Source organism: Pholcus phalangioides, unplaced genomic scaffold (assembly GCF_987345545.1).
Source record: "Pholcus phalangioides strain wild (caught in Gottingen) unplaced genomic scaffold, Ppha-v1.0 ptg000008l_1, whole genome shotgun sequence".
NCBI lineage: Eukaryota > Metazoa > Arthropoda > Arachnida > Araneae > Pholcidae > Pholcus > Pholcus phalangioides.
Window position 1 is genome coordinate 44,493,844 of NW_028301601.1, and position 24,521 is coordinate 44,518,364.

Sequence of the window (24,521 nt, forward strand, 5' to 3'; positions counted from 1 at the left end):
AATCAATTTAGGTGTACATTGAGTTATTCATTTTCATCAGATTATTTTCACTTCGTTTTTGAAATTTTTAATAATGTTAATTCAGCTTATCTGGTCATACTTCTTAATCAAATTTTAGGAAGTTGATGAAAATCATCCTTGTTATTCTTTGAAATACGTCAAAAACAAACCTGTCAAAGATTTAAGAGGAGACCAATTCTTGAAGCTTACAATGGTAAGGAATTTCATATTATTAGGTATGATACATTTATTCTAAAAATTCATCCTATGGGGAAGAACTGATTTTGAGCATTTAAACTTAACTTGAGCCAATTAGTTTGTTTCTAGAAATGTGCAGATAATAAAAAATATGCTGAGAAACCCACCATTTTTTTTTTTTTTTTCATTTTTATGAATCTCCTCTGCTTATCATCAAGTGCAAGTCGCACCAATCTTTCAGTGAGTATAAAAAAGGCAAAGTGCGAAATGCTGCCATTTGAAATTGACAATAAATTGTAGGTCCCAGTCCCATGAAGGCACAGGAAATGACTGTGATGTAACACAAATGATCAAGTACAAGTTAAAACCTGATTTTTTTTAATGAAAAATTAATTAAAAGTGCCTTAAATTAAAAAAATAAATAAATTCACTTTAATTGAATATACAATGCACATGCAGTGAAACCCCTCTTATGCAGACATCGACGAGACAAAAAAAATTGTCTGTAATAGACGGGTGATTATTAATCAGTGGTTTGAAATGCATACTTTTATAATGCAAGGGAAATTATTATTTTGCCATAAAAAAAGGAGTTTTACTGTAATTATTAAACCATGACATCAAGTTTTATTCACTTGTTTTAATTTCCATTTTGGGATTGGATTATGTGTTGAATCTCTTTTTATTTCTCTTACTTAGGCGGAAAGAGAGGATCTTTTATCAGTATCTATAACAATGGACAAGCTAGGAGATACTCATCACTCATATTTAGATGAAATAAAGCAGTTATATGAAAGGGTATATGTTTTTTTCTGTTGTAGTGTAGTTTTATTGCAACTTTGTGAAACAGCTTTTTCATATTACATTTTTGTATAGATTCTGAATTCATATAGTATAATAATGCTAAATTCACTTGTATTTCTATATTTGCATTTGAAAGGCAGAAGATTTAGTCAACATTTGCAGTATATGCTTTATCTACTAACAAGTCATATCAAATTTTATGAGCAGAAATAAATTGATAAAATAATTTAAAAAGTATTAAATCAACTTTTGTTATAGGATGAGTTCAGTAAAAATGCTCAGGAATGGAACTCTCAGCGATACCAAGCTTTAGAAATGGCCCTCAACATGATGCTGTATCCAACTTTTGAGAAAGAGCTTAGGTTGCGATTACTCAGTGAGTCCAAAGAGGGTATTGTAAAAGTAAGTATGGTTTGTTTGTGTTTTTTTTTAAATATCTTTATGAAAAATAAATATATTTAAAAACATTTTGTTTTTATTAATGTAGAATTCCCATTTAATTAAAAAGAAATATTACTCGAAATTGGACAATTTTTCATTTATTATTTGTCAATATCTCTCATTTCCACATGGCAAGCAAGTTTGATAATACTAAGATTGCATTACCGATATTTTTGTCTTCACATCTGTGAAAAGAAAGAAAGAAGATCATTTGTATTCAAATCCAGAGTTTGTTTTCTATTTCATGCGAAATATTTTGTCCCACTTCACTTGGACCCTACTTATGACATTTTCCAAAAAATCCTCATGAAAAACATTGTGGGAAAGTGCTTCAAACAGGAAATCTTGGTAAGTGTTGAATAAGAGTTGCGACCACAAAAATATATAAGTCGTACTAAGCTGGAAAATGTTCTAAGTTTGAACATTATAGGTCCGAATGAACTGTGTTATAACCAAAATACAACCAAGTCTCAAAAAATTTGAACATGATTTTATTTTTCAATAGGGAAAAAGTATATTAATTTTATTTTTTGAATAAGCTTAAATCTCTTTTCATTTGGTTTTAAAACCTTCAATATTTTTTATTTTTTTACAGTCTTGCTGCAGGAAACTATATAATTGGCTAAAAGTGGCACCATATGTTGTTGATCCTCAAGTAGAAGAGGATGAGGATTTTGATACACGTGATGGTGTTAGAGTCTTGGCTATATCTTACTTACCTGACAGGTAAGTCAGATTTTATGTTGGATTAAATTATATGGAGTACCTGTTTCTATTTTGTTACTCAGCCTGATTCCTACATACACAGTCAAATCTCAATAAGTCGAATGTGCAAGTGGCTGACAAAAAATTTTGAGTTATTGTGAATTCGACTTATTGGAAATTCCGATTTCAGAGTGAAGAGAAGAGATTTATATTAAAATAAAACTATTTACGAACATCGTATTGGATGTTCAAAACTACTGGAGATGAAAAAAAGAGGAGGAGGAAGAAAACAAAAATCATCTTCGTCCCCAGAATTATCATCTTCCTCGTGCAATGAATCAACAATGTCCACATCAGACATTTCATCGCAGATCAGTACCATATCATCAATGTTGGGAAATGTATCTATATTTCCCTGTATAATATATATTTTATATTCATCCATGGTGGAATTGTCTGACTCCCACAACTGATTCATACTTGTTACATTGGATATCACCAAAGAAAAAAAAAATCCACATACTTTAGAACGACTGACAATCACTTGCATTACAAACGCCACACCCGTGGATTCTCACTTAGAGGCTGAATGATATTTTTTAATGATTTATAATTCTCTCTCAAAAACTTTGACTTAGAGGAAGAAGTAGTGTTATGTAAACATTTAGTGTGACACATATTTCTTTTTCATTATGAGAGTGTTTGTTAGCTGGAAATGACTGATTGTGAGCCATTGTCATTTAACTATACACTTCGTTGGATTTTTTTAATTTTGAAATTGCTGTTTTGTTTGATTGTATGAAATATTTTCAGTGTTTCTTCAATTTTGTCTTTAGGATATTTAACTTAATATGATTATTCATGTATGAAATAACATTGAAGGTATATTATATATTAAAATATTTACAGGTGTCTGTTCAGACTTTTTGTAGGGTCCAGTTTTTGTGAAAATTTTCCTTATTTTTGTGAAACAGGTTATTAATTTTGTAAAAAAATAAGTAATTTTGTGGGAAGTGAAATAATCTAGTCAACCTATCACAAAAGAAATGCCAAATTTATGGGTTTATTCATTTTTACTTTTTGAAGGATCTGTTTTGTAGATCCTGAATTTTGTGAAGGGTCCGGTTAACAGACCCAAATTTCGGCTAGACACCCCTGATTTAAGAACTTTTCTTCAAATTTGAAAAACTTATTTTCATGTTTAAAAATTATTGAATACTGTTTAATTTTACAATCATATTAACAGAAATGTTCCTGCATTTTGTGCTCTGATTGATGGTGAGGGTGAAGTTGTGGAATATCTTCGCTTGCCCAATATTATGTGCCGTAGAAATGGTTGGAATGACAAAGAAAGAAAATCAAAGGTTTTTTAAACGTTTTTATTTGATAAAAAAAATTTAGTTCATAAATTTATTTAAGTTTTAGATTTTCATATTTCATTGAACTTGTTTAATTTTTTCTGTAGGAAAAAGATCTTCATTTGTTAAAGGAGTTCATTCTCAATAAGAAACCACATGTAGTTTGTGTTGGTGGGGAGTCACGGTTAGTATTCTGCTCTCATATAATTATTTTTTTAATGGTCAAATCTTCACAATTACATGACAGAACCCTAAAAAAGTTGAGAGTAACTTTGCGTTACAAAAATTGATCACACTTTTAACTTTTTAGATTCAATTTCGATTGATTTTCACTATTTTTCCTCCATTTCATTTATTTCCCTTTCTGATTTCATGGGGGGGGGGGGAATTTCCTGTATGTTTTTGGACTCCCCCAAAAAATGTCTATGGAAAACTTCTGTAAAAAATAAGAATTAGATCCCTCTCTCCTAAGTATTTAAAGTAGAAATAAAATTGTCACAAAATTAACTACCTATAGGCAACGCTCTCTCTTGATATAATTAAAGGTCCGTCAATGATTTTTAGTATTCTGATTGAACATAATTTTTGTTTTCTTTTGTCTTTTTTTCCAGGGATGCACTAATGGTTATAGATGATATAAAATTTGTTATCAGGGAATTAATGGACTCTGATCAGTTTCCACCAATAAGTGTTGAGCTTATGGACAACGAGCTTGGCATTCTATATAGTAACTCCAAAAAAGGAGAGGTAAAATCTGATTGGTTTTTTTTAATCTTCACACTTGAGCTTTTAGTATTAAATTTTCATTTTCATAAAATTGTAATGTATAATTTTGTTAAATTTTGAATCATGAATTAACTTTAGAATGAATTCCCCACTGGGAATTTCACATGGTTAGTACACCAACCCTTGGTTTAGCAGGTTAAGTTTCTATGTACCTAGTAAATGGCACAATAGACCTCTAGTTAAAGTGCTGGGTTCTGAAAGCAATAGCCATTTAAAATCAACTTTTATCCATTGACCTTTTGTGAATTTCACAATGTGATGCAAATAAATTATCTGTTTGTGATAGTAATAATTTTTAATGCATTTGTGTAATTGTGATCTAGCCTATTTATCCATTTTAATTGACATCCAGTTTTTTGTATTAAAATTTGTTCAGAATGACTTTCGTGACTATCCTCAATTGCTAAGACAAGCTATTTCTCTCGCACGGAGATTACAAGATCCACTCATTGAATTCGCTCAGTTATGCAGCGCTGATGAAGAAATCCTGTGTCTGCGGTATCACCCTTTGCAGGTAATGATGTCAGTTTCTTCCATATTCTTTATACAACTATCATAACTCTTCTTATTACACATTTATAAATCTGATTATCCACTAATTTAATTTAAATTATCTTAAAATTTTATTTTATGTTTCTAGGATGAAATCAGCAAGGATGATTTACTTGCAGCATTATATTTAGAATTCGTCAATCGAACAAATGAGGTTGGCGTCAATGTAAATAGAGCCTTAAACTTCCAGCACACTTCCAATGTGGTTCAATTTGTATGTGGTCTTGGGCCCAGAAAAGGAGGATGGCTTATCAAGGTAACTGACTGCGTTTTTGATATAATCGTTTTTTCTGCTTTTATATTGACAAAAAATTTTTGCACTACTACTACTTAACTGTACATGCACTACGGAATCTCTAACAAATCAGCACCTGCTGGAATGTGTGTTCTAAGCAGCATTCACCAATACGCATCTAAATGTGCATTTCATCCCTCAATTTTCTTTGGGGGTGAAAATATTCCTCGAAATTTAAATTGATTTTTTTAAATATATGTACGCAAGACAATAAACATAAAATGAATAGTATACCAAGGGCTCAGAGGTTAGCCGTATAGAAGCTGCAACTTGATTACACATGCTTATTTGTAACTTAGCCTTAGCTCTGATCCTTGTACAATGCTCATTGCCTACCTTTATTTTTAAAGAAGAGGGCTGACACCAAATCCTCTAGCCTTTTAGAGGCAGTATCTGAGTTCAACTTTGTTGCAAGCATTTGTCTCTTAAAAGATATTTTTGGACTTGGTTGATAAACCATCTGTTGCTTTTTAAAGAGACAACCTCAGTTCTTCAACTCTTATTGAGAGGTTAAAATTAACGAAATTCCAAATAGAAAATTTTCACAACCACCCTGGAATATGTTTGAAAGACTTCCTTCACAATTAGAAAAAGGAAAGGAGTATTACAGACAAATAAAAATTGAAAATATTCAATTTAGATCAAAATTCCATAAAAGAAACAGTTTTTAGACCATCGGGTTGAAAACTTGAACAACAGGTTTAAAGTAAGTACAGTGAAAACTTTTTCATTAACTTTGATGCAGTTTTGAATCCTATGAATGACATAACGTGCAAAAACTTCGAGTCCAAAGATTTAAAAAAAATTAATACTCTGTACAACAGTTCAAAAATGAATTACAACCCAAGTTCTGATGAAGCAATGGACATTTTAATTTGTCTATTTTAAAAGAAATGAGATTATCTTGTATAAAGCGCCACTGAGGGAAGAATGGTTATTTCTAAAAGAACTATTACATAAATATAAAATAAATATAAAGAAATTAAAATGACAGAATTTTACAAATATATCAGTGGGTGGAGAAAAGGTGGTGATAACACACCTTTTATGTAACCAGAATGTGGAAAGTTTAGCGTAATTGCCTTAACTTTGCCTCTTTCAACAGCATCATGTGAACATGGTTTTGTGACATTAAATCATATGAACTCAAAAAAGAGGGCTCAACTTGGATCAGGACACCCTGATAAGATTATCATGCGAATGCCCTCCTTTCACTGTCACTGATGTGCTCACGGTGATATGGATTTTGGCTGTTAAAATGTGGAAACAAAAGAACAATTGTTGAAAAAATGCAATGAGTATACAGGGTGTTCCAACAAAAATAGACCAAGAAACCAGTTGTTAGTAGGCATCAAGAGGAACAAAAATTGCAATAGAACATGGTGTCACAAACCAATGTTGAGAGGGTGAAAATCGCAAAAAATGCAAATAAATGTTACATACCCACTGAGGTGCATTGGACATGCTGGACCCATTGCTTGGTCTACACATTTGCCAGATCTCAATCTGTGTGACTTTTTTCCTATGGGGCCACCTTAAATCACTTGTTTATGCAACGCCTGTGGACATATCGGAGGATCTCATAGCTTCAGCAGACATCAAAAGCATACCTGGTATTTCCGAGTGCGTCCGAGAATCAATTTTTTGTTGTTGTAGGCTGTGCAATGACGTCAGCAGCACCACTTCCAACAACTCTTGTAATAATTAATTAATTAATTTAATTAATAAAACTACAAATAAATCTTTTTGTAGTTATTGTACTTTTTGTCGTTCCAGCGTGATGTCGAAACCTGCATGCATTTTTTACAGTTTCACCCTCTCAACATAGTTTGCAACACCATGTTCCATTGCGATTTTTGTTCCTCGTGATGTCTTATTAACAACCCTCTGAGTTTGTCGGTCCATTAACAGAACACCCTGTATAAATATATGTATGATTAAGTTGGTTCTTGTTATCCCATACTTTTTTATATATTTCTATCAAATCAATATTTAATATAAGTGTTTTGTTTAAATATTTTTCAAAGTTTGAAAGTTTTGTCATATGTTTTCATTTATGTATCACAAATTTTATTTAGGCCACGAATGTTGTGGTGTTTCATATGGTTTTCACGGTTTTTCAATTCCAATTTAAAATTACTTTTCACAATTAAAAAATTACCCCTCATTTTTGAAAAATACCCTTCAAAATTTAAGACAGAAGTGAAATTACTCGTCATAAAAAAAATTTTGGATAACACTGGTTCTGAGTGTATGTTTGGCCCTAACGTATTTGTGTTGTCGAGTTGCAGTCGTTTCGTGTTCATGCTGCCATCGGCCTTACATTTTCTGAAGTGAAAATGGAAATGCTTGAATTTTCATGTTGTAGGTCTTCCTGCTCTCTGCGGAGAGACTTTTTCGAATGGAAGACTGGCTCATATTCTTGCCTCAAAGCTGTAAAACTGCAGAAAACCAACTTCAGCTGGTCACCATTGTGCCATCAGCGGGATTAGAACCTGGATCCTTAGGACGAGAGTCCAGCTCCTTTTGTATTATGATACTGTATACCTATGTTCCAGTCAGTTTGTTTTTATTACAAGAAAATTGTTCGTGTGGAACCTAGAAAAAAAAATCTACTTATAAAACAAAAAGGCATCAAAAATTTCACATCACCAAAATAGTAATTACTTAACCCATCCAGTGTTTCTGATGTAATATTAGGTCGGAAGTTTACGGAAGAAATACAAACACTATTCTTCTGCTTGCCAAGTAGTTGCACCAATTTGGGATAAGAATGTAACCTTGAGAATTTTTGTGAGAGTAGACACATTTTTGCTCAATCTTTCCCTTTTTTCTGTGTTTGTCTTTGCTTGAGATGTCATACATTAGAGAGAGGGTTTAAAAGTCACTAGTGCATTATTTAAATTAGAAATAATATAAAGTACAATATGCAGAAGTACATGAAGTTATTGAAAATATTGGAGGGCTTAAAAATATTGTGGGTTGGAGGAGGGGCTCAAATCCAATATTTTTATATGTCTTATCGAGGTGGTGGCAAATAGACTGGATACAAGTTTGCTCCTATGATAATTCAGCATTATATAGTTTGCTAGCATTTATTAGGCATTATATAGTTATCTGTTCATTACATTATACCCAATAGTTCTTTTTTGACAAGACGAATACGCTTGAGGATCAATGTCTCATTTAGTATTTTTTGTTTGATATGTGTTTTACTCAATGTCACATATTCATGCATGATGCTAGGATCTGAATGCTCAGTTTAAGTGAAGAGGTTAAAATTCAGGAGTGCATTGGAGAAGATCATACCCATGGTGCTTGGCTTGAGCTTCATGTAAAAATACTGGGGTTGCTTGTTCACCCATTGCTCAGACGCAACAGTTTTACTAACAAATTTGCTTACGTAATACTTGAACGGCCCCTAATGACTAATATGCCATCATAGACTATCCCCTTCCCCCCAATCTCCATATACCACATTGTCTTTGTTATTGAATCGCTAAAACCTGTTTGTGCAAGCATGTAAAAAAATTAATCAAAACTGGAATAATCTTTTTCTCTCTTTTCACTAAAACCCCAGGTTCCCATTATTGGTGGACTCGCATTAGAGGGAAGAAATTCATTTTATTGAAAGATAGAGCAAGAACAAAAACATTAAAGAGGTTAAGATACCGTAAACTGGGGTTACTTTGGGATAGCAGATTATTTTTGTCATTCAAATTTCCAGCCAATGTCATGCGTTTTATCAGTTTGCCACACTACTGACAAAACACATGGCATTGGCTGGAAATTTCGAAGTATGAAACAAATCTGCTCCATCAAAGTTACTCCAGTACATAATGTTTTTATACAATGCTTCATCAATTTTTATTTTTCCTTGTAATCATATTTCTAATTCAAAAAGAAAAAATTGCTGCTGAAACTGTGAGAGTAGAATCATTTAAGAAGTTAAAATTAATATGAGGCTTCTTACATTAGTTTTCCATTATTATTACCTTTTATATTTTAGTTTTAAAATAACAAATTTTTTTCATATTTTAATTAGAGTCTGAAATCAGCTCATCAACAGCTGGAAAGCCGTACACAATTGGTCACAATATGTGAGTTGGGACCTAAAGTATTTATCAACAGTGCTGGTTTCATCAAAATTGATACAACATCCTTAGTTGATAGGTATGTATGACTTATTGCCTACATCAAAAAATCTCTGCATTTCATAACTGCATTATACTCAAAAATAAAAATGAATCATTTGAACAATACATATGTGTAGGCCTATTGATGTATTAACATAAAAATATATAGTTAAGGAGATGGGCAAACACACATGTTTGAAGTTTTGGGTTTGAGAAAAAAATCAAATTTTGGAAGTCTTGACTATGAATTACTCCAACACCATACCTCGCAGAGGAAAGAAAGAGAGTTTTTCTGGTTGGTGTGTATTTTATTGGCACCCAGTTTAGGGACCGATGCAGGGCACCGGTGTGTAGGCGCCTATCTGTAGGACCGGTTGTTGAGCTCCAGTATTAAATATAATAACAATCAGAAGGTTTTATATAATACATGTTTAATTTGGTACGGACACATAAAAATGAAAGACATCACATGACAATGGTTGCTTGCCGACTGCGAAGAAAAAACATTCGATTTTTTATCGCAACTTGCGTTGCTAGGTAACAAAATATTCGCATCAGAAAATTGCGAAGTGCGACGTTATTATTTTTCCGCAATCGGTGAAAGTTCAAGTAGAGGTCGCTACACACTCCCCCCCTAGTGTCAACGAAATGTCGTGGTCGAGTATCTGTCGGGGAAGTGGACATGACGACCGGAACGAGTCACAGTTGCTGGTACTGTACTTGGACGGACGGGTGACGTCAAAGGCACTTGGGTATGCTGGTCACTTAAGAAAGCTGGGATCAACCGATCGATGGAGATTCTCCTGGAGGTCCCGTTGAAGTCGATGTCGAAGAATTTATCTCGTCGATCTTTGACCAGAAATGGGCCTTGATACGTTGGTTGCAGGGCAGAGTGTGGTGCATCGTTACGCAGGAACACATGAGATGCGGATTGTAGACATGTAGGAACATATGTTGGCGTAGATCCGTGAGTTGTTGTAGGTATGGGTTTCATTGAACGCATTAGTTTTTGAAGTTGATGGACGAAATCGGATTGTTTGACGTCTGGTATTGCGGAGAAGTACTCGCCAGGCAGTTGCAATGGTGATCCGTAGAGGATTTCGGCGGAGGAGCATCCTAAATCTTCTTTCACTGCGGATCTCAGGCCTAGTAGTGCTAATGGAAGAGCGTCAACCCAAGCTGCATGGGATTGGATTCGGCATCTTAGGGCAGCTTTCAGAGATCGGTGTTGTCTCTCGATGAGTCCATTCGCCTGAGGATGATATGCGTTCGTCTTGTGATGTTGGAATCCGAGGTATCTGCTTAAGGTTTGGAAAAGATGACTCTCAAACTGTCTTCCTTGGTCTGTGGTAATCTTCTGTGGTATGCCAAATCTGGCAAACCAGGTCGCAATTAGGGCTTTGGCGACTGTTTCGGCAGTTTGGTCTGGCATAGGTGCGGCTTCGATCCATCTGGAATATCTGTCTATTATCGTTAGGAGGTACCGTGAGCCTTGGCATAATGGCAATGGGCCAACTATGTCGAGATTGATGTGTTGAAATCTATTGTTTGGTACTTTGAATTCGGCCAGAGCGGAACGAGTGTGTCGGTGAACTTTAGAACGTTGGCATGCAATGCATGCTCTAGTCCACGCCTGACAATCTTTTTTGATGTTGCGCCAGATGAAGCGTTGAGAAACCAACTTGGTAGTAGCTTTGATACCTGAATGAGGAAGCGTATGGAGTGATTCAAAAGCTTGTCTTCTGTGTGATTCTGGAATATAAGGACGGATGTGTCCCGTAGAAATGTCACAAAACAAGTGCTTCGTTATATTACTGTCCGGCAAACGCAGTTTGACGATTTTCAATGATGAGCTTTGTTGGAGTTCACGTAATTCATCGTCACATTGAGAGTCGGCAATCGCATTGTAGTCGATTGGTGATGGAGAAGCAATAGTTGCGATGCGTGACAAAGTGTCAGCAACTACATTGTTTGGTCCGGGAATATACCTGATATCAGTAGTAAATTCTGCGATATAATTTAATTGCCGTAGTTGTCGAGGCGAAGCTTTGTTCGGGTCTTGTTTGAAGGCATACATCAATGGACGATGGTCACTATAAATGGTAAAATGACGTCCTTCTAACTGGCATTTGAAATGTTTAACTGCGCTATAAATAGCTAGAAGTTCTCTGTCATACGCACTGTATTTTACTTGAGACTGGGAGAGTGTGCGAGAGAAAAAACTGAGGGGTTGGATCACACCGTCATGCTCTTGCTGTAACACTGCACCGATGGCATTGTCCGATGCATCTGCTACGAGAGAAATGTGCGCGTTTGGCTTTGGATGAACGAGCAAGGTGGCATTGCATAGCGCTTCCTTGACATCGGTGAAGGCTTCTGAAGCTTGTTGAGTCCAATTGAGTGGTTTCCGGCTGTTTTTCGCATGACCTGCTAACATAGCGGTGAGTGGTCGCTGCAGGTCCGCACACTTAGGTATGAACCGGTGGTAAAAATTCAACATGCCCAGAAATCGGCGCAAGGAAGTGGGTTGCATAAAGTTCTTGATGACATCTACTTTGGCGGATAACGGTTTGAGTCCATTCTTGCTAATTTCATATCCCAAGAATTTGATGGTCGGGACGCCAAATATGCATTTTGGCACATTTATGCACAGTCCGTATTCGTCAAGTCGACTGAATACTTCACGTAAGTGTTGGAGATGAGTTTGCTCGTCTGGAGAAGCTACCAGGATATCGTCTAAATAACAGAATACGAATTCCAATCCTTGTAGGATCGTATTCATGAATCTCTGGAAGGTCTGCGCTGCATTGCGTAATCCAAAGGTCATATACGGAAATTCGAAGAGTCCAAACGGTGTAGTAATTGCTGTTTTTGGAATATCCGGCTCGTGCACTGGAATTTGTTGATACGCTCTAATCAGGTCGATTGAGGAATATATTGTCGTTCCGTGGAGAATGTGCGAGCAATCTGTGAGGAAAGGAATCGGGTAACGATCAGGAACTGTGATTTTGTTTAGTGCTCTATAGTCTCCACACGGTCTCCAGTCGCCAGATTTCTTTGGCACTAGATGGAGTGGACTAGACCAACTGCTCTTCGAAGGTTGACAAAGTCCTTGTTGCATCATGAACTCGAACTCTTTTCGCGCAACTTTCAACTTTTCCGTGGAAAGCCGTCGAGGTCGGGCAAAAACTGGTGGACCTGTAGTCTCAATGAAGTGCTTGATATTGTGCTCTTTAATTTTCTTATTTTGGATGTGTGGGCGGAGAATATCAGGAAACTCTTTGACTATATCCCGATATGGCGATGATAATAGATCGATACTGTTCAAGCAAAAAGATGGAGCTGCGATATTTCTTGCAATGGAACAAGTGGCAGATAGCAAGGTCGTTCCATCGATGAGGCGATGATGTTTGCTATCGACTAACAGGTTGAAATGCGATAGAAAATCTACACCAATAATTGGTCGGGTTACGTCGGCTATGATGAACGGCCAAGCAAATGTCCTTCGGAGGTTCAAATTCAATGTTAGAAGTTTGGTACCGTAAGTTGAGATAGAGGAACCATTGGCGGCTGTAAGAATCAACTTCTCTGGTTTCTTGTGGGTATTGACGACAGTTCGCGGGACGACTGACACATCAGCGCCCGTGTCGATCAAAAAAGTCCAGTTGGTGGAAGGATCGGCCAGTATGACTCTGTCGACGAATTGGCAGCCGTGGCCTTGGCCGGTGGACGACTGCCTTATTAGTTTCCCGGTGAGGTTTTGAAGGAGCAGGGCTGTTGACATTTCTTAGCCTGAGCTCCGAAATTGGTGTGATAGAAGCAGAAGCCATTTTCAGCTTGTTTGTATTGGGCTCGGCTGTGGGATCGCGAGCGAGAATACCGTTCTCGATGACGGAATCGAGATCTAGGCTGTCGCTGTGAAGTGTGAATAGCGGCCTTCAGCTCACTCAACTCTTTGGTCAGAGCTGCGACTTGTTGCTCCAGTGATTGGCTGATTGCGTTCTCAGGTCGACCGGATGCTGAACAGATATTTGGAATGGCCAACTCAGCGATTTTATCTGCCATCGAAGCGAGTTGTGGAAGTCCTTCGCTCGAAGCAGCTAGTATAGCTTGGACGTTAGCGGGGAGTTGCGCTAACCACAACGATTTCAGCAAGTCATCACTAAAGTTACGTCCGGCAAGCTCACGCATTCGGGCAAGCAGATGCGATGGTTTTTGATTTCCTAGTTCTAAGCCTTGCAGTAGCGTACGGATTTTCGATGATTCGCTCTCCGCGTAAACCTGAATCAATCGTGTCTTCAGCGCGTCGTATTTATTCTGCTGGGGAGGTTCTAGAACTAAATCTTGGACTGTCGATAAAATATCGGCATCGATACCAGCGATAGTATGGTTGAACTTCGTAGCATCGGCAGTTATCGCTGCGATCGAGAATTGTGCTTCTAGTTGGATAAACCACAAGTTTGGATTGTTTCTCCAAAATGGAGGCGGCTTTATAGCGACGCGATCGACATTCGGCGGATTGTCCATTTGGAACGGAGGAAACGATTACTCGCTTACCTTGAGAAGCTTGCTGTTCGAAATCATGGCGCTGTTCGAAATCACGTCCGGCGTCGCCAGTTTAGGCACCCAGTTTAGGGACCGATGCAGGGCACCGGTGTGTAGGCGCCTATCTGTAGGACCGGTTGTTGAACTCCAGTATTAAATATAATAACAATCAGAAGGTTTTATATAATACATGTTTAATTTGGTACGGACACATAAAAATGAAAGACATCACATGACAATGGTTGCTTGCCGACTGCGAAGAAAAAACATTCGATTTTTTATCGCAACTTGCGTTGCTAGGTAACAAAATATTCGCATCAGAAAATTGCGAAGTGCGACGTTATTATTTTTCCGCAATCGGTGAAAGTTCAAGTAGAGGTCGCTACAATTTACATAACATTAACTCTATTTCCAGTGAAATTGGAGTCATGTGGGTTTTTCAGAAATTCAATAAAATATTAATTAAAACTTTGTGTGCTTTAATATTCAGTTGCACAGAGACTTTATATGTGATTATATTGTTAAAATAAATATTTTTGCATTTATTTATTATTGTTTGGTTTTTTTTTTGCAATTTTCTGTAATTGCAATTCTGTTGCAATATTCCGCTAAAAACATCTATAATCCAAAATGTGTAGGTATAAGTAAAAAGTGTTTATAGGATTTTGATTAAAAGGTTATAAGTTAGCTGACGTTTTTTCAGTACTGAAACATACGTAGAAGTTTTAGATGGTTCTCGAGTGCATCCCGAGACTTATGAGTGGGCTCGTAAAATGGCTGTTGATGCGTTAGAGTATGATGATACTTTGGATGATGTTAACCCTGCTGGTGCACTTGAAGAAATCTTGGAAAATCCAGATAAACTGAAGGTAATTGTAATTTTGTTTTTGTTTGAACATTTGATTTGCCCCCTTTTATAAATTTCTGTGATTGTGATCAGCGTGTGTAGTGTTAAAGTTATAAATTATGTTATTTGCTGGACAATAATATAATCTTAAATTTACAGGACTTGGATCTGGATGCATTTGCTGAAGAGCTTGAACGACAGGGTTTTGGTAACAAAAGTATCACTTTGTATGATATCCGAGCTGAGCTGAATCATAAGTACAAGGATTTAAGGACTCCTTACAGGCCACCCAATCCAGAAGAGGTCTTCAACATGCTCACAAAAGAAACTCCAGAAACCTTCTATATTGGTGAGAATTAATAATATTAAAGGTTGTTCTTAATTTTATCTTTAAGACACTGCAAAGACAAATTCTAAATTTAAGATTTCTTTTTTTTAAACTATTTGAAGAGATATTTTGAGGTGTTCTTTTTTTTTCTTAAAAAATCAAAATTTGTACAAATGATTAGAATAAAAAGCTATTTTTATTGTTTTGACCTCTATTATCACCAATCTTTTGGTTGTCATATTCCTACTGTAAAAATTTTATTAATAATATATAGTTTGGAAATATAGTTAAACTTCCCAACATTGGCAGCTAACAGGACAGAGCAGATGTGACTATTATTGGGAGGATACTGTTGTTAAGAGGTTCAGTACCTAGGAAACATCGATTAAATTTTGAAATTGCATGGGAAATTATAACCCATACTGTAATTAATTGGAAAAATATGTTTTGTAGCACAACATTCATTTTACATTGGAGATACATGAATTTTTTTTTGTGTGTGTTTTTTTATTAATTTCCATCAAAAATTTCGTGAAAAATGTGTACAGCTATGCTGTAATCCTTATCCTCAGACATGCATTCTTCAAATGGATCAGATTCACCCTCCAATACAATAATCTTATTTTTTGTTGCTATTAATAGTATTTTCAATTAGTGCTTACTTGAGCTCCCTTGGTAAAACTTCATGGAAAATGGGAAACGGGGGATCAGAAATCTGACATAGCCACTTGTTAAATTTTAATCCTAATTTCTGTTATGTTCTTCTGAAGTGTGTTTAGTGCACCTGTTAGGATCTACGTGAGGAACACTTGATGTCCAAGGACCAACCATATTTTGAGAGTTACTGACATAGGGAAAAATCCATAATTATTTTTAGGCTGAAGGAAGGAAAAACTACTTCAAAGCAATCTTAAAGGCTATTTTCCTTATGTGATAATGTGCATGAATTTTTTTTACATTTTCAAAAGTGGTCGTTATTCTGAAATCTTTGGTCGGAGGTTAACCCTAATGTTAATCCAATGGGATGTGTTCTATTCCAAGAAATGTGGTCATTGTTCAGAAGTTGCCTTTATGGGAGGTTTTACTGCACTTTAATTTACGATCAGGTTTCCATCATGAACTATCATTCGGTAAAATGTTTCACATTGTGGTTCCTTTTTTGAAATTTTTTAACATGACTAAAGTTTCAATGTGTTCAATGACGTGTGTTTTCCATATACATGAATAAAAAATCTTTTGTATGAAATAAAGTTTAAAAAAAGTCTTTCTTTCAGGGAAACTTGTCTTGAGTACTGTCATTGGCATTGCACGTAGAAAACCAAACAGCGAGCTCCTGGATAATGCTAACCCTATAAGAAATGATGAAAGTGGACTTTGGCAATGTCCCTTCTGTAAGAAAAAAGATTTTCCAGAATTAAGTGATGTGAGTATCTTTAAATTTACTCTATTATATTTTCATTTCATAAGCAGAAAGTTTTCACTACTAGGTTTAATGAATATGTGCTGTTAAGACGTTAAAAATTATTTAGTTTAATGTTTGTGTCTCAGGTGTGGAGTCATTTTGATGATGCAAGTTGTCCTGGGCAAGCAATGGGTGTCAGAACACGACTTGACAATGGTATCTCTGGTTTCATTCCCACGAAAATGATCAGTGACAAGCAAGTGGTAAATCCTGAGGAACGTGTACATGTAAGTTCAATTTGTCTGTGGTATTTTCTTTCAAAGAAAAGAAATATTTAGAAATACATCAGACAAAAATCAGAAATTTTTAAGTCTTTTGTGATATTTACTATTTAAAACTTCCAGTTTATTTTCTTAAAACATGTTTTAAAAAGTTTATTGGTCTGTAAAATAAGTCTTTGTGTTATTTGAATTATCTGAAACAAAGTCTGCCTCATCTTTTGTAATATTCAATTTAAAAAATAGAAGCAGTTTAGTATCTTGATATGAGAAAAGGATTACAACTGTAAAATAATAAATTTTCAGTTAAGTACCAGGTGTTAACTTTGCAATCATTCAAGATTATTTCATTCAAGTTCCAGTCCTATAAACTTGACACTGCCAATGCACATTTATACGAACTGAAACAAATGTGAACAATTAGTTCATAAATGGGAAAGATATTTAGAGAAATGACATTGTTCAGAATCAAATAACTAGTTTGTAAAAATGTGTTGGTTTGCAACGACAGTAGGATTTCCATTATTAATGAATAAAGGAATATTTGAAAAAATTTATAATCTTGTGATTCAGATTATTTAATTTTTTCTTAATGATATAGTTCTAAGAATAATTTTTTTTTATTCCAAACCAATTATTGTGATTCTATCAATTCTGATCTGTTTTATTAACATTTTTTATTAGTCTTTATATTTTTTGCGCAATAACAAAATTTTCTTTTTGTTTTATAGAAAAATATGATTATACATGCAAGAATAACAAAAATTGACATTGAGAGGTTTGCTGTTGATCTCACCTGTAGATCTTCTGATCTTATGGATAAAAACAATGAATGGAGGTATGTCAAAAAAAAAAATGTTATGAAATAGTAGGAAAAATTAGTTAGGTTGAAGCTGAAAGGAAATAGTAAATGAATGAAAAAATAGTTTATACCATTATATATAGTTTAATTAGTTTATACCATTGAGAAAAAAATACTGTATTTATTCAAATCTAGATGCACACTATTTTCCTTACAAAATCAAAACTGTTTATGTGGGTGCACATTACATGGTTCTCAGCAACCTATAAAGTCATGTGAATGAAAAATAATCAGGGAAATAAGCAAATGTTCGATGTAATTTGAAAAATTCTGTGAAACGAGAAGCTAACTTTAAAAACATTTGGAAGGTTAAAATTTTGAATCATATTTATTTATTCAAGAGTGAAATGATCAAGCAGATTTTGCTGGGAACCCAGCATTATATTTGGAGTATTGTTTAAAAATGGGTAGTGAGTATATACCATTTGAGTATTGTTTAAAAATTATATGCATGTGGCTTAAAGGAAGCATAACATGTATAAATTGCCTAAATATAAAATCTTATAAAAAGCAAACACCCAAACTTATGATTATCTTTGACAATGCAAAGTTAACTACAAATCATAATCTTCCATGTAATATTTGAATTTTTATTGTAAGACCAGGATTACACTATAAAAGTTTGATTATGGTGGAAAAAAATACAGTATTTTATTTTGTATTTGTTTCCAAAGGCCAGCCAAAGATGTTTACTATGATCATGAAGCTGAAGAAAAAGACCATAAGGTTGCAGAAGACACTGCTAAAAAACAAAATAGGCAAGGTAAATAGTTGACGTGTGAATCTATTTTTACAACATGAAATTCGTTTTTCCATTGTAGTTCTGTTGTATTCTGTTAGTAGTATGTTACAAGGTCCATTGATTCTAGTACCACCTCAGTGGTTGATGTCTTATGACAAAAATGTACTTGGAAACATTCATGGAATTATTTATTCTCATATTTTTAATATTGTAAATTCACAGGGGTTGTTTTTTTATTTTTAGTATACTTAAAAAGAGTTATTGTGCATCCTTCATTCAAGAACATTGGTTTTAAAGAAGCAGAAAAACTTTTGGAATCTATGGACCAAGGCGATGTAATAATAAGACCTAGCAGTAAGGTAAGTGAATGCAACTTTGTATATTTTCTTTAAATGCAAACACTTTTTGAAGGATCGGATGATAATTTCGGTAAAAACAGAATTCCACACCTCATGTACCCATTGACACACTAAGCTAATGTCAGGTTTCTTCAAAGTACCACTGTTTGTAGTTCCTTTATCATCGGAACTCATCCATTCGATCCACAAATTCCTCAAATAGTCTTTGAGAGGCTTGTTGATGCTCACATCTAAAGGCTGTACAATCAACATTAGCCGCCGCCACCAGCCAGCCAATGATGTTTTCGATTTCTTTGCATCAGCTTTGACATTATCAGTTCTGTGGAGTTTGAACATATCCCATGCCAATAATGCCAGTTTCTGCTACAAAAATGACTACTGATTGTGGGAGTCAATATTTTCTCATCAAAAACTGACCTAAGTATAAGCCGACCCACCCCCATTTAGGGAACGAATTTTTCCACAAAAAAACTCGGCTTATACACGAGTATATACAGTACATTATTATTTTTTTTACATTAACTTTTTTTACTAGATCAGGAGTTTTTCTTATATAAATTTCCACCATTTCAAACTCACTAGTTTTACAAGTTTTTGATTGATAATGTTTGTCTCTTCGAGATAAAAAGCAGGGTGTGTCCGGTCGTCAAAGGCTGATGCTGTTGTTGCTATGAGGAAAATATTCATCACACAATACTATTTCTTGTAGATTAACTGTATTTATTTTTTTGCAGATATTTCTTGTCATGTACATTTTGCCATATTAAAACACGTTAATGTCTGTTTCTTTTTTTACAAAGGGCTCAGATCACTTGACAGTAACTTGGAAGGTTGCAGATGGCATCAATCAACACATAGATGTGCGAGAAGAGGGGAAAGATAATGCTTTTAGCTTAGGTCGTTCCTTGCTCATTGGAAATGATGTAAGTTTGTGCCTTCCACTTTATTTCACGCTTTAAAATATTCATACACAATCATTTTTAGTTGTTTATAATCACTTTATTGCCAAAATATTTGGTTTTTTTTTTTGTGGATTTTGAATTTTGTGAATTTTTTTTTGTGGATGAGCAAGAAAGAAAAGTTATTTTTAAGTATGGAAACTAAATTTCATTGTGGTATGATAAAACCTTAGATTCAAGTGATTAGCAAGATGAGGAAAAAAAATTTAACAACTTTTGGCTTGATAAATGAGCTAAGTTTTGCAATATGAATACCATTTAGACCATAATCTCCCAAACTTTTTGTTCCATCACCTCCCCAAAATCAGAAATTTTTTCCTCTCATCGCCGCCCAACTCAAGTAAACCCATAGGATCCTATGTTAAATCAGTAGATTCTATTGCCCCCTTGGACCATTCCATCGCCCACTTTGGGAAACACTGATTTAAACCAAGGCTTCCTTGATGAGGACTAACTTAAGAGGCTTTGTGTATATGTGTTGCCTGTGGATCATTACATGATCATAACTATAAGTTGACAGTTCATTTTCTCGTACTTTGGAAAGGACCATATTGAGAGCTTCCAGGGTTCCTGGGTTTTTTTATTGTTGTTATTATTTAAATGCATATATATATTATGTGCATAACACATTAATATTTTAGAAGTAGTATTCCCGGGTTTGGCTCACTCATTTATTTGACACTGACTGCAGGAAGTGACATCCACAGCTCAAGCTCATGATCATCTCACCCTCTTCTGGTGCATTGATGCAAGTGAAGATTTCAAAATGAAGGCCCCACTTTCTGTATTAGTCTGAAAATGCATGATGAATCAATATACAATTTGAAGTCAAAATATTATATAATATAAAACAAATTAGCATCCACTTTATCTTTGAGAAGAATTGTGGCATGTGCGAGGGAGATTGTTGCAGAACAATTCATTTGTGTTTTCATTTTTTCTTATGGGTGAAGTTCACTTTGATATATGAGTACCAGGTGTCCCTCGCTTTATGCAATAAATTTGTTCTACAAAATAATCCCTTACGACGAAATTATGTAAACATTTAACATGATAGGGATGGGGGTTTTTCTTCTGAAGGATAAGAAAATTTTAACCCAACTTCCAGCAGCAAAATAAAATTTTTTGAATGAGTTAACTATTCAAACTTATAAATGAATCTTGTCATTTAGGCAGTATGTGAATGAATATTTTTTACTTCTGTGTTCACTACTTCTGATTGATTCTAGTGTGCTTGTGATGTGGATGTTTTCTTTCCTGAAAATAGAGACTGATAACTTTTTTTTAATGAAAGCAGCATTCTTAATCTCTTTTTAAAAATATTAGAAGTAAAGCTAAAGAATTCTGAATATCCTCGAGTTTGAGTAACCAGGGTTGGGTTTTCGATATCCAAAACTGGTTTAAAAACCATCAAAAACCTAAATGAATGCTTTTTGATGATGTTTTGAACACAATACATACAACATGACGAAAAACTTACTTTTTTTACATTTGACGTTTTGTTTTTAAACATAAATTTATTACAGTAATTAAAGCAAAATATTAATTATAATTTGCAATCTTGAATTTTTCTACATAAAAAAGTAAAACATATAAAATATAATTTTTATGGTTCATTTTATCTAAACTAATGATCACATATGTTCAATTTGCTAAGCGAAATGGAGCTGTATATTCAAAATATGTGTGATATTAACAATTAATGTTGCACATATTATACATAAAATTAAAATTTTTTACATTATTACACTTGGTCAATAACTTATTTTCTGTGTCTAATATATACTTCTTTTGAAGGAATTTGAAGATCTGGATGAAATTATCGCTCGTCACATACAGCCTATGTCTGCATATGCCAGAGATCTTCTGAACTTCCGATACTTCGTGTCTGCTGAAGGTGGTAAAAAAGAAGCAACAGAAAAACTCCTGCGTGAGGAAAAAAAGAAGGCTCCTAATAAAATCCATTACTGCGTTTCTGCATCAAAAGAGTATACTGGAAAGTTCTTGCTCTCGTATCTCCCGAGAAACAAGGTGTGTATTTTTTTACTGATTACCTTGGTGAAAATTATATGATAGGCCATGATTTTGTATTATAAAAAATAGAAGTGTATGCTACATGATTGCTATATTATTGAACAATGCAAAACATTCATTTATTAGTAGTCCATGACATTCTTTGAAGAATAGGAATTTAAAAAAAAAACTGTTGTTCCTTGCAAAAAAAAGTCACATTTTCTTGATAATTTGCAGTTGAAAGCTTCTGTCTTTTTTTGAACTACTTTAAATGATGCAAATCCCTGATATTTCTTCTTCTTTCGCCCTTTTTCTCTCATTGAAAAGTTTTCTCACCCAAAAAATACCCTAGTTTTCTATTACCCTGAAATTATTCAGTGAATCTTTTATGACATTTTATCCTCTTCGTTCTGGCAATATACATATGTATACCACATTTTTAATAGCTTTAAATGGTTTCAAATGATTCTTTTCTTCAAGACATGTACCAAACTCAAATAGCCCTAGTAGAGACAACAACCCATATTAATTTTTTATTTTTGGCATACGCTGCCATGCAGATTTTTGGTCTTTATTACTTGGATATGGCCGAATAATTCATCGTACAGCTGCACAGACGTTCTTCTACTTTATTATCGTACCACTAGATAGAGTTAAACAATTATATTTCAAGGTCTAGGATTATTACTATTATCTTTGCCATGTTTTGCAAGGCTGCGTCCTTAAGCGTTATATATATATTCTATCTTATAATTAGTAGATTTTTACATATTTTATCAATTTCAATATATCATTTTTAACATCAATTATTGGGAAATATTTTTCTTCATTCAATTTTGAACTAGAGCAACCCATGCTGTCATCCCACTTAATTAAGAATTCAACATTTCTATTTAGAAAACCAATTAGTTCTAATAATTGACTTTTATTATTACTTTTACGATTTTAAATATATAGCAAAGAACATCAGTTTTAATGTTTTTATAGAAAAATTCAATCAAAAAATATATTTTATTCGCTTTAAACTTCCAAAAAAAGAGAAAAAAGTCTGTGCATCTTCATAAAAAGGGGCACCGTGGGTAGCACATGCAGAATTGGCCAGATGACTGGTTAATAGTTATTTTAGGCTCAGGTGTGAAAAGGTTATTGCATTGTAAACAACTTTTTTATCGCAACTGCAAATACCTTTAATTTATACTTACGTACTTCTTGATTTTGAGGATTTTCAAAGGAACATTTTATCAGGAAAAATTATCAACTATATTTTTTCAATTGTTTATACAAATACAAAGACCATTTTGCTAATATGAAATTGTTACTTTCTTTTTAGATCAGACATGAATATATAACAATTCAGCAAGATGGTTTCCGCTATCGTTCCACAGTTTTCCGTTCAGTCAATTCCCTCTTTAAGTGGTTTAAAGATCACTTCAGGGATCCTATACCAGGTACTCCAACTGCATCTGCATCAGGTCGCACGCCAGCGGGTCAATCATCATACATTGGAAATACGCCAAGCATCAACCTCGCTAGTATGTATTTTTAAATTATATTATAGCTCTTTGTTAGAACTACTCACAAAAAGTAAAACTTAAATTTGTTGGATATTAAATCGGTGGTTATATCATACTTTTTCTTTGCCTCCCCAACATGTGTAATATGATGGAAGGTTACTGTATTTTGATTTATTAAACTTCATTGTATTTAAATTTGATGAATTTAAGTTTTGGTTTTTGTATTTTTTTTCACCCATTAAACGTTTTTGCTTGACGAGGGTCTTGATGATTTATCTCTTCTGATTATTATAATTAATTTTTTGTTTTCTTCATCCACTTGTAGATTTGGACCCACAAGCCATACAGAGAGCAGCTGCTAACATGCCAAGTCATATGTTTAGTGCACTCTCTCAGGTCGCTGGCCAAACTCCTGCATATCAAGGTGCAAATTATGGGCAGGGATATGGAAGCAACTATAACTTCCAGGTAGTTTTTAATAATATAGAATATCCCCTCTTTGATTTTGGATCCTTTAAAAAAACACTTATCCTGAAAGGTTAAAAAAAATGCTTTTGATGTAAAGTTTAAATAGTATCTCATTTCATAAATTTATGTGTTGATATCACTGATTCATTTCAGCCTTATACACCTTCCCAACCAGTCACAGCTACTCCGCTGGTTACTCCTTCTTACCACGTGCCTACAACACCCGCACATTCACAAATAATCACTCCTAGGTATCCACAGACCCCGCAAGCTTCTTGGCCTCACCAGGTGCCACGAACGCCATCACATGCTGCAGCTGCCGCCGCTGCTGCTGCTTCAGTCAATGCGTCTTCAAGGTATGTACACTTTATTGCCTTTCAGGACAAAATTGCAAAAAAATTTACTCAGAGCTGATTTGCAGCATATTCCTAGAGCCTAAACAGCTTTTGTGTACAGACTATGGGTAGATCCTCCTTGAGCCACTGACTTGTCTGGCACCTTTTCATCAAATCAACATTACTCACAAGCTTATCAAATACATGTTTAAGGCAGAGTATGATTAGTGTGATCAAACTCGGTTAGCATTTTGTTAAAACTAATCACAAAAGTCAATCAAACCCAAATTTTTACCTGTTTTCTTCCCTTCATGGCTCATCCTTCATTTTCAATTTTTAAAAACCTTAGAATGTTACTACCCAAGAAGTTTGTGTTGTTCTTTGGACAGTGTTGCTTAACTTTTTTTAGCCCCCTTTAGACAATATTTTTTACTCATAGACCTTTTAACCATTTCTTCAGAGACAATTTTTTTAACAGCTCTGTGTGGCCTCTTTAGCTACCTGTTGTGACTCCCCTTTCACTTGATTTTTTTCCAGTGGGTTTCCTCCTCTCCCCCCCCCCCCCCCCCCCCACTAAAATACTTCAGGACCACA

The 24,521-nt window shown here is 34.5% G+C and overlaps 1 protein-coding gene across 3 annotated transcripts in view; it reads left to right on the forward strand.

Annotated features, from left to right (window-relative positions):
• Window positions 1–24,521, forward strand: part of Spt6 (transcription elongation factor Spt6) — a 66,466-nt gene that overhangs the window by 38,938 nt on the left and 3,007 nt on the right. For all 3 annotated transcript variants that reach the window (XM_089234729.1, XM_089234730.1, XM_089234731.1), the window contains exons 17-38: window positions 119–214; window positions 898–996; window positions 1,261–1,404; window positions 2,039–2,169; window positions 3,395–3,512; window positions 3,614–3,690; window positions 4,118–4,253; window positions 4,669–4,806; window positions 4,933–5,100; window positions 9,185–9,312; window positions 14,524–14,689; window positions 14,827–15,016; window positions 16,270–16,418; window positions 16,544–16,684; window positions 17,407–17,513; window positions 18,212–18,300; window positions 18,523–18,638; window positions 19,439–19,561; window positions 21,395–21,628; window positions 22,941–23,142; window positions 23,450–23,592; window positions 23,746–23,948. In XM_089234729.1, coding sequence (XP_089090855.1) covers window positions 119–214; window positions 898–996; window positions 1,261–1,404; window positions 2,039–2,169; window positions 3,395–3,512; window positions 3,614–3,690; window positions 4,118–4,253; window positions 4,669–4,806; window positions 4,933–5,100; window positions 9,185–9,312; window positions 14,524–14,689; window positions 14,827–15,016; window positions 16,270–16,418; window positions 16,544–16,684; window positions 17,407–17,513; window positions 18,212–18,300; window positions 18,523–18,638; window positions 19,439–19,561; window positions 21,395–21,628; window positions 22,941–23,142; window positions 23,450–23,592; window positions 23,746–23,948 — 3,098 coding nt within the window. The remainder of the gene's footprint in view (window positions 1–118; window positions 215–897; window positions 997–1,260; window positions 1,405–2,038; window positions 2,170–3,394; window positions 3,513–3,613; window positions 3,691–4,117; window positions 4,254–4,668; window positions 4,807–4,932; window positions 5,101–9,184; window positions 9,313–14,523; window positions 14,690–14,826; window positions 15,017–16,269; window positions 16,419–16,543; window positions 16,685–17,406; window positions 17,514–18,211; window positions 18,301–18,522; window positions 18,639–19,438; window positions 19,562–21,394; window positions 21,629–22,940; window positions 23,143–23,449; window positions 23,593–23,745; window positions 23,949–24,521) is intronic.